General features: G+C 48.9%; 1 protein-coding gene across 8 annotated transcripts; it reads left to right on the top strand.

Moving 5' to 3' along the window:
• Positions 1-5,640: 5,640 nt before the first annotated feature.
• TARM1 (T cell-interacting, activating receptor on myeloid cells 1) lies at positions 5,641-14,146 on the top strand. 8 transcript variants are annotated; one of them, XR_006965962.1, is made up of 6 exons: positions 5,641-5,806; positions 10,638-10,673; positions 10,805-11,095; positions 11,351-11,647; positions 12,067-12,269; positions 13,023-13,109. XR_006965962.1 is itself a non-coding variant. In XM_047100949.1 (6 exons), exons 1-6 carry the CDS (start codon positions 5,734-5,736, stop codon positions 13,631-13,633), a joined length of 897 nt encoding a protein of 298 aa, XP_046956905.1. In that variant the 5' UTR covers positions 5,642-5,733; the 3' UTR covers positions 13,634-14,146. The 8 variants fall into 8 exon arrangements, 6 of the variants coding, with proteins under 6 accessions (XP_046956907.1, XP_046956905.1, XP_046956904.1 ...); XR_006965963.1 differs by having other exon boundaries at positions 12,067-12,347; positions 13,023-13,104; XM_047100949.1 differs by lacking the exon at positions 12,067-12,269 and adding an exon at positions 13,534-14,146 and having other exon boundaries at positions 5,642-5,767; positions 13,023-13,161.
• Positions 14,147-16,800: the final 2,654 nt, after the last annotated feature.

Raw genomic sequence — 16,800 nt, 5'->3', positions numbered from 1 at the left:
GCCCTTGGGGCGCCAGGCAAATGGGGATCCCTTTCCTCAGATCTGCAATGAAGACTCGTTTCCTTCTAAAAATTTATTTTTTACATGAGAGGTATCAGGGCGCTGGGGTGGCTCAGTCAGTTGAGCGTCTGACTTCGGCCCAGGTCATGATCATGATCTCACAGTTCACGAGTTTGAGCCCCACGTCATGCTCTGTGCTGACAGCTTGGAGCCTGGAGCCTGCTTTAGATTCTGTGACTCCCTCTCTCTGTCCCTCCCCTGCTCGTGCTCTCTCTCTCAAAAATAAATAAACATTAAAAAAAAATTTTTAATAAATAAATAAATGAGAGGTATCATTTGCAGAGTGAAATGCACAAACCTTGCACAGCTAAGTGACTATGGATAGATGACTGACAGACAGATATAGATATATAGATATCCCAGTAATCTATCTCTACCTATCCCCTTTGGTATAACCACCATCCAAGTAAACACAGTATTTCCAGAACTCCAGGAGGTTTCCCTGTGACACCCTCCAGTCAACCGCCACGGCCCCAGAGACCCTTCCTTTTTCTGCCTTTTCACCACCTTTTCATCACTTTTCAAGCCTGTTCTTCATATGCCCTCACATACACGCGGCCACGCTATGTGTTCTCTTCTGTGTCTGGCTTCTTTCACCCAAATATGTCGTTCCTGAGGTTTATCCCCGCCGTTACATGTAGTTGTGTTTTCTTCCCTATCTACCGCTGAGCATCACTCCAATGCACATTTGTGCCACGGTCACGGAGAACGGTCTCCAGGGGATGGACAATTGGGTTGTTTGCAGGCTGCGGCTTCTGTGGGCCAGCTTGCACGAACACTCTTAGCTATGTCTTTGCAGACATGGGCACATGTGCACACATTCCCCCTGGAATATAAATAGTGGGATGGCTGGGTCAAAGAACAGGTGTATGCTTAATTTCATTTGCTACTTCTGAACAGTTTTCTAAGGGGGTTGTACTACTTCCTGCTTCCTTCCTGACAAGCGCTCAGTGTTTTCCTTGATAGCCGCTCTTCTGTTCACACTCCCTTCTCGCCACAAAGCTGCTCCATCACCTTACACAAGTTTGTGGGTGCGAGCAAAGCCTTCACTGTGACCTGTGACCTCCAACTATTCTCACTCCTGGTATTTGTGTCCCTGGGCCATCCCTCCCCTGGTTTTGTCAACTTGCTTCTAACCTACAGAATATGGCAAAGGAGATAGGATGTCACTTCAGCGGTTATGCTACTGAAGAATACAACTGCCATCTTGACAGTGCGCTTTTTCTACCTTCCTTGTGCATTTGGATGATGATGTGGAATCCCTGTTTTGGGAAAAGCCCACTTGGCAAGGAACCGAGGACCGTCTCCAGCCAGCAAGGAACTGGCTTCTTCCAACAAGCATGTGGGCTTGTGTTGTATAATAAGGAATTTGGCTGGTCGTTGTCCCTGGCTCCCGGGAGCTAATCTCTAAGCGCTTGGAATCTATCTCTCACCCTTTTTTGAAGTTTATTTATTTATTTTGAAGAGACAGAGGCAGTGCAAGTAGGGAGGTGCAGAGAGAGAGGGAGAGAGAGAATCCCAAGCAGGTTTCGTGTTGTCAGCACAGAGCCCGATGTGGGGCTCAAACTCACAAACTGTGAGACGGTGGCCTGAGCTGAAATCAAGAGTCAGACGCTCAACTGACTGAGTCCCCCAGGGAACCCCTTGGATCTCTTGGGCAACAGCAGCATCTTTATTATTCACAGCAGGCACCTTGGACCACACCCGAGTTTATGGCAGTGAGATGACTCAGGATGGGGGCTGGTGGTGCCAGAAAGACCATGTGATTACAAGGTTACAGCCTTGACCTCTGGGGATGAGAAGAGGCTGCAGATAGAGTCAATCATGTGGGCAATGCTGCAATCAATCATGCCTATGTGATATCCCCAAGAAAACTGTGCACACTGAGGCTCAGGGAGTTTTCTGGCTGGTGACACATCCTGAGACCATAGGAAGCTTTGCTTTTGGGGCCCTCCCAGGTTTCACCCTATGTGTCTCTAAATCTAGATGGTCTTGATTTATATCCTTTATAATAGAAATTGTAATCATAAATATAGTGCTTTCTTGAATTCTTTGAGTGGTTCTAGCAAGTTATTGAACCTCACGGAGTAGTGGGAACCTACAAAAATTTAGGTCATCTGTTCATGGGTGCAGGTGGCTCGGGAACAGCTGAGCACACAGCTGGTGTCTGCAGTGAGGACAGTCCTGTGGGCCCCTCACCCTTAGCCTGTGAAGTCTGTGCTCACTCTGGGTGACGCATGTCAGAACTGCAGCACGGAAGTGGATCCTTCCCCAGCTGAGCTTCCGGATTAGACCCCAGCCCCGGCTGACTCAGCGACTGCAGGTCACAGACAACCCTGCTCAGCGATGCTTCGGCTCCTGGCCCCCGAAACAATGAAATACTGAAGGTGTGCTGCTTAAGCCGCTACCCTCGGGGTAATGCTGTTACACAGCAATAGATAACCGAAACACTCACACTGTTGTGGGCATCATTCCACAGAATGGACCCAAGACACAGAGATACCTTCACCACTGGGGGCCAGGGGTGGGGAGCGTCATGTGATTTTCTGGAAAGGAAATGGGCTTTGGAGACAGAGCTGGGTTCCAACTCCTGCACCTGCCTCTCCTACCTCTGTGTCTTTGTGCAAGGGGACCTGCCTCACTGCCTCTCAGGTTACATATTCCCAGTTAGTTTGCCCCCACCCGCCAAATTTTACCAAGTACAATTTGGAATTTCGCAAATACAATTTGGTAAAAAATAATGGTTCACCTATACCATGAAGTCAGCAAGTTGGTCAAAGTGTGGGTAAACTGGGATTTACATTAAAAAAATTTTTTTTTTAAATTAGGGGTGTGTGGGTGGCTCAAACATTGGACTTTGGTTGAGGTCGTGATCTCATGGTTCGTGGGTTCGAGCCCTGCAATCTCGTTTGTGGCTTTGAACCCCTTGTTGGGATCTGCACTGACAGTGTGGAGCCTGCCTGGGATTCTCTCTCTCTGCCCCTCCCCACTCACACTTTCTCTCTCCCACTCAAAACAAATAAATAAACTTAAAAAATTTGTCTTCAGTCCCGCCCAACTGGGCCAACCTCACTCTTTAGGAACACCGTGCGTCTCTCTGCCTGCTTAGTTTATGGACTATAAAGTGCTTCATAGTTTGATTTCTAGGGGAAAACAATACAATTTCAATTGTATTTCAGTTTGCTGGTCCATCTATTCATATTTTTTCTTTTTCTTGGATACAGAAAGAGAAAAAATTTATTTTTATTTTCAATTTTATTAAAAATATTTTAGGGGCGCCTGGGTGGCGCAGTCGGTTGAGCGTCCGACTTCAGCCAGGTCACGATCTCGCGGTCCGTGAGTTCGAGCCCCGCGTCAGGCTCTGGGCTGATGGCTCAGAGCCTGGAGCCTGTTTCCGATTCTGTGTCTCCCTCTCTCTCTGCCCCTCCCCCGTTCATGCTCTGTCTCTCTCTGTCCCAAAAATAAATAAAACGTTAAAAAAAAAATTAAAAAAAAAAATTCTTGGGGCGCCTGGGTGGCGCAGTCGGTTAAGCGTCCGACTTCAGCCAGGTCACGATCTCACGGTCCGTGAGTTCGAGCCCCGCGTCGGGCTCTGGGCTGATGGCTCGGAGCCTGGAGCCTGTGTCCGATTCTGTGTCTCCCTCTCTCTCTGCCCCTCCCCCGTTCATGCTCTGTCTCTCTCTGTCCCAAAAATAAATAAACGTAGAAAAAAAATTTTTTTTTAATATTTTAAATTTTCTTCTACCGTATTTTTTATTTTTGTAAATTTTTCAAATTCTATTTTACTTCCATCATTTCATCTTATTGTATTTCATTGTATTCATTTTTTCAAATTTTCAAACTTTTTCCTTTTTTTTCTTATCTTTCCCTTTTTTCTCTAATCTACCAAGCTCCTTTCAACAACCAGACCAAAACACACCTAGGATCTAGCATCATGTATTTGATTTTTTTGTGTATTGTTTTTAATTTTTTAATTTTAATTTTTTTACCTTATTAATTCCTTTTATTCTCTCAAAATGACAAAATGAAGGAATCCCTGCCTCAAAAGAAAGAGCAGGAAGAAATGACAGCCAGGGACATAATCAACACAGATATAAGCAAGATGTCTGAACCAGAATTTAGAATCACGATAATAAGAATACTAGCTGGGGTTGAAAATAGATTAGAAACCCTTTCTGTGGAGATAAAAGAAGTAAAAGCTAGTCAGGATGCTTTGAAGTAGGCCTCACGCCCAGTGTGGAGCCCAACGCAGGCTTGAACTCACAACCTGAGATCAAGACCTGAGCTGAGATCAAGAGTTGGACGCTTAACCGACTGGGCCACCCAGGTGCCCCTGAGGATTTACATTTTTAAGTTGCAGCAGTGCATTTTCCTACCTAGAGACAAAATCAGTGAAGGAAGCAACAAGAAATGGAAAGGTGCCGTTTCGGACCTTCTGATAATTTCATTTCTTGGCTAAGTAACAGCCTGAGTCCCACACAGCTTTTCCAGGAGACGAAAGCGATCTTGGGTGCAGAGAGCACGGCGTCCCCTGAACCACTGTGCATCCTGAGGAACGTGGCTCAGTGGCCACACATGAAGGTTACTAGAGCACTGTGCTGTGAGGGTCGTTCCAGCAGGAGCTGGCCTGAGCTATTTGGCTGGCATGACGAGGTACCCCATGACACTGACTTCTGGTCACGGAAGGAAACCTACTCACTCCTAGCGTTGCTCTGTGACCAGAGGTCCAAGGAGTCCCGGGGAGGTTTGTGCCAGCTTCTCGCAATTACTTATTGGTAAACGTGAGAACAATGATTTATACCGGGTCCCGTGAGACCCATCCAGAGGGCTCTGCCCCTGGGGCTGGCAACATGCCCATCATGGAAGAAGAAACCCAAGCCCAGGACCCGTTTTGGGTCTCCTGGTTCTGAGGTGCTTTGTGAACATACTGGTGGGTCCTGACCCAAGAGAGAAAGCCCATTTATGCAGCTGTGAGGAAGGACAGACTTCCTTTTTGCTTGGGATACATACTCTCATTTTATTATTTTTTATTTTTAAGTTTATTTATTTTTATTTTTTTTAATGTTTATTTATTTTTGGAAGAGAGAGACAAAGTGTGAGCAGGGGAGGGGCAGAGAGAGAGGGAGACACAGAATCCCAAGCAGGCTCCAGGCTCTGAGCCATCAGCACAGACCTGTTGAGAGGCTTGAACCCACGAACCGTGAGATCATGACCTGAGCCATGGTCGGACACTTAACTGACTGAGCCACTCAGGCGACCCTAGTCCTCAGCTCTTAAGACAGTGGACAACGTCCAGCAACCTGAGTGTTTGTCCAGCATTTTCCAGTATTCTCAACAGTGAAATATCTTCATCTTCTCTTAGGAATCCTTCAGGCTCACGCTCCAGGTACGTGGGGGGTCGCATATCTGATGTGTGAAATCTGAAGACAGACAAGGACTGAGGGCTTCCGTGAGTCAAATCCTTGAAGCTGGGCATGTGAGGAACATGTTGCAATCAGCAGCACTGAGAACGTTTCCAGAACGTAGCTGTGAAAGGAGGAACTTAACAGTTAGAGAAACCTTGTTCCTGCCCACACTCTGGAGTCGTGAGTGAGGTTGTGGCCGTCCCAGCTCCGTTCCCTCCCACGGGCTGCACAGCTGAAGACGCGGCTCTGGACAGGCTGGTTTGCTGCCATGATCCCTAGGCTACTCCCACTGCTCTGTCTCAGTAAGTCTCACAGGGCGACCCTAGAAAACAACAGACTCGGTAAGAGGTTTGGGCTGGGGATTGAAAGAGAAAACAAAAACATCAGCCTTGGTTTATTGAGCGCATACTACGTATCAGAAATCTTGCCGAGTGCAATCAATGCACACATTACTTCTAAACTGGTGCTTTACAAATTTCAATGAATGTTCCAAGTTCATGATTTCTGCAGAAAAGCCTTTGCTACCTGTACTTTATTGGCTTAACGTGTTTTTTTTTAATTTAAAAATAATGTTTATTTATTTTTGAGAGAAAGACAGAGCACAAGTGGGGGAGGGGCAGAAAGAGAGGAAGTCACAGAATCCAAAGCAGGCTCCAGGCTCTGAGCTGTCAGCACAGAGCCCGACGCGGGGCTCGAACTCACGAACTGTGAGACCATGACCTGAGCTGAAGTCAGAGTCGAATGCTTAACCAACTGAACCACCCAGGCGCCCCGGCTTAACGTGTTTTGTTTTTAATACTGACTTAGCCTTTTTTACCTAAATAAAAGTGCTTAGGAAAGAAACTTTCGATACTATGAATGAAAATCCAGGTCGGGGCACCCGGTGGTTCGGTTGGTTGAGCATCGGCTCTTGGTTTTGGTTCAGGTCATGGACCTCATGGTTTATGGGATTTGAGCTGCGCATCAGGCTCTGCACTGACAGCATGGAGCCTGCTTGGGGTTCTCTCTCTCTCCCTCTCTCTGCCTCTTCCCCACTCAAGAACACACAGACCCGCTCTCTCTCTCTCTCTCTCAAAATAAATAAATAAACTAGGGGCGCCTGGGTGGCGCAGTCGGTTAAGCGTCCGACTTCAGCCAGGTCACGATCTCGCGGTCCGTGAGTTCGAGCCCCGCGTCGGGCTCTGGGCTGATGGCTCGGAGCCTGGAGCCTGTTTCGGATTCTGTGTCTCCCTCTCTCTCTGCCCCTCCCCCGTTCATGCTCTGTCTCTCTCTGTCCCAAAAATAAATAAACGTTGAAAAAAAAATTTTTAGAAATATTAAAATAAATAAATAAACTTAAAAAATCCTGGTCAAATACAAAAACTATAAAGTAAATGCAGTGAGAAGGAAACAGTATTAGCATTCTCTAACTATACGCTGGTCCTTGTCAAGCTTCTGGGCCCGAGAGCTGCTAGTTCTCTGCTATGGAGGCAATTAGCCCCCATCCAGGTATGTCAGAGGCTAGCTTCAAGGAGGCTCTCTTGGTGCTTACTGCATACAATCACACAGCGCTTGGACTGTCCTTCCTTCCGCCTCGAACTCATCACGTCTAACACTGATGGGATGTATTCCACACTTGGGAAATACCACGCTGGTTTCCACCCCTCAAAAAATAAAAACAACACTCCCCACAACACAAACCCTGCAAGAGAGAACGAGGTCCGCGTCTGCAGATTAGGAATCCAATCTCAGTCTGCAGAGTCAAGAGCTTTGTCTCGGATCGCACGGGTGGTGTGCAGGGAAGCCAGATCTCAACCCAGAACCGCCGGGTTCTAAAAACGTTTCCACTCAGCCACGATGTTGAAGTAAGAGGGACACACACACATGGGGTCCTTGGTATGGAGCACTCTAGGAGTGTCTGAAAGGGTTTCGGGGTTGGAAACCCCTGAGGAGGCAGAGACGCGTGATTCAGCATGTCCCCAGTGATGGACCAGAGACCAGAACTGGTCTCCAGAAACCAACAAAGCTTGATATCCACAGACAGGAAGGGAGGACTCACGTCAGCATGGCTCTTTGCACTTGGCTTCCTGCCATCGCCACGGATCTCTGATCCCAAGACTTCAGGTTTGCTCGCAGAGGGCCCCTTATGTCAGAGGCTCGTCGTAGGAAGACACGCCCGTCTGTGTCCAAAAAAAATACGTCTACTATTCCTTTTATCGTTCATTCTCCTCTGGCTGGGTTAGGCACAGGTTCCACTAGCAATGCCTTCCAGAGATTGTCTCCAGACACATGTCTGAAATCTTCACTGCTTTTGACGGCTGAGTACTATTCCACTTATATATGGATCTCATTTTGTTTCTCCATCCGCCTGTTGGTGGGTGCCTGGGTTGTTCCCACCTTTTGACTATTCATTCTCTGCCTCACTGCAATGAGATAAACCTTTTTCCATGTTTGGCTTTGAGAGCGAGTGAGTCTCTCCTAAGAGGACTTCCTCTTGCCTCATAAGCAATGAGGCCTCTAAGCAAGTGTCCTGCTCAAGACAGGGGTGAGATCAGATGAGATGTGCCGGGGGCCTGGGGCCGAATGATAAACCCTACGTGGCCTGAAGGTGTGTCCAACCACCATCTACCAAGTTCCATCTCCTTCCTGCTAACAGAGCACAGGAAGCCACTGAAGTGATTAGGCCCATGTTTCTAACACATCTCCATTTTTTTTTTTTTTTTTTTTTTTTTTTACCCTGTGTGGACCACCAGTTTTGTGTCTCAGCAGTGAGAAGGGGGAAACTACCAGTTTTTTTTTTAAATTATTTTTTAACGTTTATTTATTTTTGAGACAGACAGAGACAGAGCATGAACAGGGGAGGGTCAGAGAGAGGGAGACACAGAATCTGAAACAGGCTCCAGGCTCTGAGCTATCAGCAAAGAGCCTGACGCGGGGCTCGAACTCACGGACCGTGAGATCATGACCTGAGCCGAAGTCAGATGCTTAACCGACCGAGCCACCCAGGCGCCCTGAAACTACCAGATATTTATGCTAAAACTGCCTCCCTCCCTCCATAGTTCTCTGATCCCAAGACGTCAGGCGGCCCCACAGAGCAATCCTTACATCACCTCCTTACCTCCCTCAAAGGTGTTCGGGACCGAGCGTCTTGAGGAGTACAGGAGGCGGCTGAGGGACACAGGGCTGGGACTGCAAAGGCTCTGAATTTTCACAGGCCCCAAAATGTCCCGTGAGGCAAGACAGAGCACATGCTGACTTCTCTGTCCTAATCGCAATCCCCTTGTGAGCTGTCCCATGCCATCTAGAATTTATTTTTTCAGACTCCCACTTTGTCTGGCATCGGTGAGAATTTTCTTTTCAATACCGTAAACACACCCATTATGTTCTGCTTTTTATTACGTTAAATATATGTAAATAATATTGATCCTCTTAACTCTCTGTAAGTATACAGTTCGGTGGCATTTCAGTGCATTCACAACGATGTGCAACCTTCACCCAAAACGTTTGTGTCATCCCCGACATAAACTCTGTACTCGTTCATCAATACTCCTTTCTGCTTCCTCCCCAGCCCCCTGATAACCATGAATTTGCCCATTCTAGCTAGGTACTTTGTGTCAGTGGAATCACACAGTAATTGTTCTTGGGTGTTGGGCTAATTTCACACAGCAAAGTGTCATCCAAGTCCACTCATGATGTAGCATCTATCAGCATTTCATTGCTTTTAATGTTTATTTATTTTTGAGAGAGAGAGAGACAGAGTGAGAGCAGGGGAGGAGCAGAGAGAGAGAGGGAGACACAGAAACAGAAGCAGCTCTAGGCTCTGAGCTGTCAGCACAGAGCCCGCCGTGGGGCTCGAACCCACGAACTGCGAGAGCATGACCTGAGATGAAGTCAGATGCTTAACCGACTGAACCACCCAGGCACCCCAGCATTTCATTCCTTTCAAATGGCAGAAGAGTATTCCACTGTCTTTACAGACCACAGACCTTTCCTTTATCCACTTATCCTTCACTGGATGCTTGGGTCTTTTCATGTTTTGGCTATTTATCTCTTTTTCTTGTTTTTTTTTTTTTCAAAACATGGAATGTAGTATTTTTGATTTCCCCAGACAATTTTAGCACAAAGGCCTGGTAACTTCCCCCTTTTCATGACTAAGACACAAAACTGGTTCACACAGGGAAAGAAGGAAAGAAAGAAAGAAAGGAAGGAAGGAAGGAAGGAAGGAAGGAAGGAAAGAAAGAAGGAAGAAGGAAGGAAGGGGAAATCTCTTAAGTATCTGTTGACTTAGAGCAATCACTCTCTTCCAATAAATTCTGTAAACAGGCTTGATGTTATTTTTCGGGAGATCTTAGAACTCATACAAAACGTGTCTACCACATTTGGGCATTAACAGCAGGATGTCTGTGGGTGCTCGGAGATACACATAATAACTGTCAATTGCAAATTTCTTTCTAAGTCAACGGATTTTTTTTTTAAGTTTTTATTTTTGAGAGAGACAGACAGAGTGCAAGCGGGGGAGGGGAAGAGAGAGAGGGAGTCACGGAATCCGAAGCGGGCTCCAGGCTCTGAGCTGTCAGCACAGAGCCCGACATGGGGTTCCGACTCATGGACCAGGAGATCATGACTGCAGCCAAAGTTGGACGCTTAATGGACTGAGCCACCCAGGTACCCCTGGCATAGAGCAGCCTTCAGCATGGGGTGGGGAGGGGTTCTTCCGGCACAGGTGAGGCTGTCTGCAGACTGTCAGGCCCACTCAGGGTCTCAGACAAGATCAGAGGTGGCCCAGGGTCACATTCAAGTCCCATGCTTCCTGATCTTTTTCAGGGTTCCTGCCTTCTACATCCAGGGTGAATTGGCGGGGGCCAGTGGGGGGGATGTTCAGGAACTGTAACACCAGCTTGACAAAAATGCAAGAGCCTGTCCATGATAGAGGCTGAGAATCCAGGGGTCTGTGGACGTTTGTGAAGCCAGGAGAGCCCCTGGAGTGGCAGGTGGCATCCAAAGAGGAGACCTTCTGTGGGAAATGGGGCAGGAGCTGAGGACGGAGTGGAAGCCTGGGTCCAGCATGGGGAAATGAGAACACTCCCAGATGCGTGACCTCCAGGGTCTGGTCTCAGTGGCAGACCCCCCCCCCCCCGGGGAGGTCCCCTTGAGACAGGGCTCAGGTCTCACGGACAGACGGTTCTCTTGCAGGGCTGTGCGCTGGCCAAGGAAGCAGGGGGACTGACGGTGAGTGTTCCTTCAGTTAAACCCTCCCTCTCCTTCGCTCCAAATTCCCCGCATCCCTTCTCTTTCCTTCAAGGGGTTTCCTGACAGCAGGCGAGGGCACCAAATCCTGTCCCCAATCTGCTTCCTTCCAGAGCCCCTTCCCAAGCCCACCCTCAGGGCCTGGCCCAGCTGGGTGGCGCCTCCCAGAAGCAGTGTAAGGCTGCGATGCCAGACCCCGACCAAGGATGTCGACTTTGTTCTCAAAAAGGGTAATGTTGTTTTGGACTTTTCACGATCACCGGCTTCCAAGGAGGGCCTGGCTGAATTTCACCTCACTGACCTAAGAAGCAGCCACGCTGGAGACTACACCTGTGAGTGCTACAGACCAGGGGCCCCGGACATAAGATCACCGCCCAGTGAGGTCATCCTGCTGCTGGTGACAGGTGAGGAGCAGGACGGGCCTGGGGGAGGGACCAGAGGACGGGACAGAGAAGGTGGAGACACACAGCAACAGAATGACTTGGTCGGCCTCATCCAGGGCTCGTGGGGGCGGGGGGACCTCCTTCCCGCAGAGTCGAAAGAGGGTGACACCAGGGATCTGTGTCCCACACTCAGCAGGAACCCCTCGCGGGAGAACAAGGGTGAGTGGGGGACCCCGGGCTTCTCCCCGTGACCTCGGAGCCCCCCTTCTCTTCCAGGAGGTCTCCCTAAACCTTCCCTGCAAGCACACCAAAGGGGTGTGGTGACCGCAGGAGACGACGTGACCCTGCAGTGCCAGAGGCCAGACAATATTTTCGGGCCCATGAGGTTCGCCCTGCTGAAGGCGGGAGCGGCAGAGCCCATCCGGCTCCGGACCCCAGCCGGCAAGGAGGCGGACTTCTCCCTGCAGACCGTGACAGTCGGTGACGCCGGGAACTACAGCTGTGTCTACTTCCAGACCGGAACTCCTTTCTGGGCCTCACAGCCTAGCGATCGTCTTGAGATCCGGGTGAGAGGTGAGGGTTTGCACCATTTTTCAGAAGTTGGGGAAAGTCAATTCATTTCTTCCTCAGCTTGTCTTTATTTTGGCTGTTTTGCTTGCGTTCCCAGTTGGGTGGACCCATCACTGACTTACAACACTATCAGTTTAAGGTGAACGACGTGCTCTTTTTTCTACCTGGAGAGCGTTGCTTCTGTTCCTTTCTGATTCTTCTTTCCCTTCTGATTTTACCGTCATCTCCTTCTCACACCTGCCCTTTCCTAGCCTCTAGTCTTTGGCCTTTGTTGTTCTGTATTCCTGGAGAATTGCTCAAGTTGTTCTTGCAAACGATCCATCCCGCCAACCGTCAGCGTCCCTTCCCCTACCCTTTGCGTCTCTTAGACTTGTGGGTCGTCCCGGTGATGGCAGCCTCATGGCTTGCGGTCTCGTTCTTAGTGCGCGCTGCTGCCCCGGCCGCCAGGTTCTGGGTCACCCGTGGAGGAGGATCTTCCACAACCATCTTGTGTGTCTGGCCAGAACGTTGCTTCCTCGGATGCCACACCCCGTGCTTCCGTGGCACCGTAGACGTGTGCATGTGAGCCGTGGTGGCCCATCGCCCTCTGGTTGGAAAGCAGGGACCGTGCAGCCAGCGCAGACAGGTGCAGAGGGCACCCTGGGTCCGCGACGTCACCACGGGTTCCTCCCACGGACTCTGTCTCCGGGAAACGTTGTGGCTGGTGGGCTCACACATGAACTCTGCACCCACGGCCTGTGTGACATGGAAGCTTCACTCGCAGGTCCTCTTAGGAGCCAGGGCCAACCCCGAGCCCAGGTCCTGATTAGGAGCCCAGGTCCTCATTAGGAGCCAGGGCCAATGCCAGCCCAGGTCCTCATTAGGAGCCAAGGCCAACACTGAGCCCTAGCTCTTCTTGGGTGCGGTGGGAATGAAATGCACAGTGCTCTCGGTGCTTAGCTACTGGGCTTGAATTTTCTTGAGCTCACGGCCGCCTGAAGTCTTTGCCGTGAGGAGGGGGTGCACAGGCAACCACCGAATCATTTCCACGCTCGGGGCAGCATCTTTGGGTTTTGGTCTTGCTCCTAAGCCCGATTCCTAATACCAGGAGGGAGAAGGGAAAAGGGACACGTGGGAGGGTCAAATGATATGAAGAGCCAATAAATGAAGGAAGAGAGACCGAGCAGAGAGAAGACAAAGGACAGAAGACCAAGGAAGACCCACTAGAACCCTCACGAAATCCCACGTTGGGTTTTCAGTGATTACAACTTCAGGGCGGCCACAGCTGACCACTGGCCAGGGCACACACGTGGGTGCAGGAGCGTCCCGTTGGGCAGATCCACGTGGGAAGGACGGGCGCTCCTCTACTGGCTGGTGCTGACGCTCTCCTCTCTCCCAGTCCCCCCAGGTGCCATATCGAGGGACTACACCACGGGCAACCTCATCCGCCTGGGTCTGGCTGCCCTAGTTGTGGTTATTATGGGCGCTCTCCTGCTGGAAGCCTGGTGCAGCCAGAAGGAGTCTCCACCTGGACCCATGTAGAACAACTGAGCACTTGTCTTGTTCATGGGCTGGTATACTGACGCGGGGTTCTCTGAACACCAAACTCCACCATGGGGACATGCTGTGTTTCTCACCATGGGCACAATTGATGCTTTGGGTGGGGTATTTCTTCAGCACGTGGGACTGTCCTGTTCCTTGTGGGAACATTCAGCACCATTTCTTTTTCTCATTAAAGAGCAGCTGAAGCCCCAGTCATTGTGGGACAAGATAATGAGTGCTATCAGGACCTTTCCCAACATTCCTAGATACGGAGGATGGGTAGTGGGGTGGTGTTCCCCTGGTGGAGAACCTGTGTTAGGAGGCCAGGGAAATAATATTCTTCCTCTTCCTTCCTCCCCTGTCCTTAGGTCTGTATTACCCACATGCCCCAGGGCTTCCCAGGGAATGACGAGTGCAGATGGAGAGACCTGCCGATCCTTAACAGTCCTGTGGAACCTACATTCTTAGCTCTATGAAGAACTACTCAAGGACGAGGCTTACCTCTTGCCATAGCTTTGCCTGGGGCAGAGCACAGAATGGATCTTAAAGACACACTCAAAAAATTTGGATGATTTGAAAAAAATACTTAAAACTTCAGAGTCTGGCTGGGTAGCACGTGCAGTTACCTCCATAGGAACTGTGATGCCATTGATATTTAGGGAAAACACTGCTTCCGGCATATTATCGACCCCCCTCCATTCTCTATTTTGTACTTCAGGACCAGCAATTAGTCAAGTGTGAAACTTTCTTTATCCTATGTGTCTTTTCAATTTTATTTCATAGATTCTCCACATTTTGCCTAATTTTGGGAGGCTCCCTCTCAACTTCATAGCATCAAGTTGCTTCTGAGTTGTACCCAGGATTTCTTCATCGTCTGGTGCAGGTGTAAAAAGGTTATCCACAATATTTTCACCTTCACGATCTGTTGCTGTTTGTTCATAATCCTGTTCTCTGTCACAAATACTCATTCTTATTTTAGAACTATTGTCTCCTCTCTTAAAACCCGGGAGATACGCTTATAAAAATCCAGTTCTGGGGTCGCCTGGGTGGCTCCGGCAGGCGTCTTGACTGTTGACTGCGGTTCAGGTCATGATATCACGATCATGAGATCAAGTCCCACACCGGGCTCTGCACTGAGCGTGTAGCCTGCTTAAGTTTCTCTCTTTGTCCCCCTCTGCCCATCTCCCCCACGTGCTTTCTCTCTTTTTCTCTCAAAAAGAAAAAAAAAAGTCCTGTTTGGAGTAGAGATGATTCTTGCAGATGTAATTCTTTGTTTCATCTGCTTCGTTTTGTTGCACTGGCTTTCATCACATCATGGACGAGTCTTGCTTCGGGGTGCTGGGGGCAGACAGGAGCTTCTCCCAGGCTGCAAATCTTTTGGAGACTTTCTCAATGTGGACACTCTGGTAGCCTCAGGCACCAGGAGAATTTTTCTGTTCCTTCTACCCAATGAGTAAAACTCATGGTTCCTACTGAGAACAGACCCCCTTGGCTGGTGTTTGGCCAAGAGTGGCCAAATGGACAGAACTTTGGATTTATGCCCAGTATGAGTGTGGCACATCACAGAGACACCAGTTGTTCACTGGACAACCAGGTCTTGCTTCAGTCTCTGCCTTGGCCGTGCATGCAACAGACTTTGTGATGTTTCCACTCCCTAACGTGTGACTGCCCATGTCTGTTTTAGACTGCCTTTCCTCTTCAATCATATCTTACTTTTATTTTGAAGTCATTCAATTCACAGGAAGTTGCAAACTCAGGACAGATACTTGTACCCTGCACCCAATTTCTCCAATGGTTCCATGACATGTCCATTACAAGATCCAAACCAAGAAGCTAACACTAGCACAATGCGAGGGTAGGGTTTGATGTTGTTTTGTCATGTGTAGATTCGTGGAGCCACCAGCACAACCAACATAGCGATCCATCTATCACCTCATGCTGTGCCTTGTGCCTTACTGTCACACCCACCGCTCTCCCCAACATCACCCTCCAACCTGGGCAACCACCGGTTTGTTCTTCATCTTTACCACTGTGTCATTTTCAGAATGTTTTATGTGACATCACCTGACTTTCTTTTCCTGACCTGTGGGTCACGTGAGAGGAAGGAAGGGAAAGGCTGGAGGAAAGAGGTCATTGCCCACATGGAGCTGTCCTCCGTCCAGGGGTTGCAAAGCTGAAGAGGGGTCCTTGGATCAGGCTGCATGGCCAGTATGACCGTGGAACTCCTTCCTTCCTTTGCTTTGGTACATTCCTTAGGATGGTATGCTGGGGGGTTCAAGATAAGGGTGGATGGACAGGTTGAAAGATGAGGAGAATACAAAAGACACAACACTGGTTGTATTTACAGATCGCTTCACACATGTCAGGGCCCACGCTGCAAGCTTTACATCCATTCACCACTCAAGTTTTTTCCAATATTCAAATATGTACACGCCACATTCATGACTGTGTGCTATGCCTGCACCACTGTTACTCATTTAGTAATTTACTAATAGGAGTCAACGTTTGTTCTTTAAATACACGTTTTTAGGGGCGCCTGGGTGGCTCAGTCGGTTGAGCGTCCGACTTCAGCCAGGTCACAATCTCGCGGTCCGTGAGTTCGAGCCCCGCGTCGGGCTCTGGGCTGATGGCTCAGAGCCTGGAGCCTGCTTCCGATTCTGTGTCTCCCTCTCTCTCTGCCCCTCCCCCGTTCATGCTCTGTCTCTCTCTGTCTCAAAAATAAATAAATGTTAAAAAAAAAATTTTTTAATTAAATACACGTTTTTATTTGAAAATGGAAACAGTTAGCAATAATTTAAAAATGCAGTGTCACCTACCTGGTAAAGAAGGGTAAAGATAAATATAGAATACGATGGAAAGGCAAAAAATGTTAGGACGTGCCAGCCTTACACTGTTGATGGCCAGGCTTCTGAGCCCACGGCCAACCACTCCCTAGTTACAAAGAGTGATGAGCCAGAGATAAAGGTGTTCTAAAGTCGGCTTGAAATGCATCTTCTCTCCTTGATGTGATCAGAAGGGCATAACGTGATTGAAAGGGTAATAACTTTCTAACGCCATGATCAAAGCTATAGAATACCACGTCACTGCATTGCCCAAAATCATCTCCTAGAGCATTCTGTGGGACATGTCACTCTGACCCTTGCAAACACTCCTGTGTGGTGGGAATTAGGCCCACTTGGATAAATGAGGACCCTGGGACCGATGGCTGAGGGTTCCTGCTCAGGGCCACAGGGACAATGAACAGAGAAGTCAAAGCCCAAGTCCGTCTGCTTCTAAAGGCATTTCTGTTTCCACTGGGTTACAACAGGAAATTAAGACGGATACAAGTATGGGGTCTTCAAAACAGAAATGTCCTTGGGGTACCTGACCAGATGCTGAGGGGGGGACATTCCAAAGACACAAAAGGGAGGAGCTCATGATGCCAAGTGAAAGTCTAGTCACAAAGACCATATAATACACAATTCCACTCATAGGAAAGTCCAGAGTAGGGAAACCCACAGAGAAAGCAGGCTAGTGTTTAGGGCTGCAGGTGGTGGGGGTAGGGAAATACAGCAAAAGCTTTAGAGTAATGGGGGGTCATTTTGAAGCCATGAAAACGTTTTAAATTTGTGTGGTATTTGCACGCATCTGTGAAT

The sequence above is a fragment of the Lynx rufus genome, unplaced genomic scaffold, assembly GCF_022079265.1.
Source record: "Lynx rufus isolate CCGP_SWC_20201006 ecotype Redwood Valley unplaced genomic scaffold, mLynRuf1.p SCAF_54, whole genome shotgun sequence".
NCBI classification, from domain to species: domain Eukaryota; kingdom Metazoa; phylum Chordata; class Mammalia; order Carnivora; family Felidae; genus Lynx; species Lynx rufus.
Note: the sequence above shows the minus strand (reverse complement) of the source record. Positions and strands in the feature narration are given on the sequence as shown.

Coding starts and splice junctions, on each gene's coding strand:
- TARM1 (XM_047100948.1), top strand. CDS start 5,734: ATGATCCCTAGGCTACTCCCACTGCTCTGTCTCAGTAAGTCTCACAGG. Junction 11,096..11,350: donor CATCCTGCTGCTGGTGACAG/GTGAGGAGCAGG, acceptor CTTCTCTTCCAG/GAGGTCTCCCTAAACCTTCC. Junction 11,648..13,022: donor TCTTGAGATCCGGGTGAGAG/GTGAGGGTTTGC, acceptor CCTCTCTCCCAG/TCCCCCCAGGTGCCATATCG.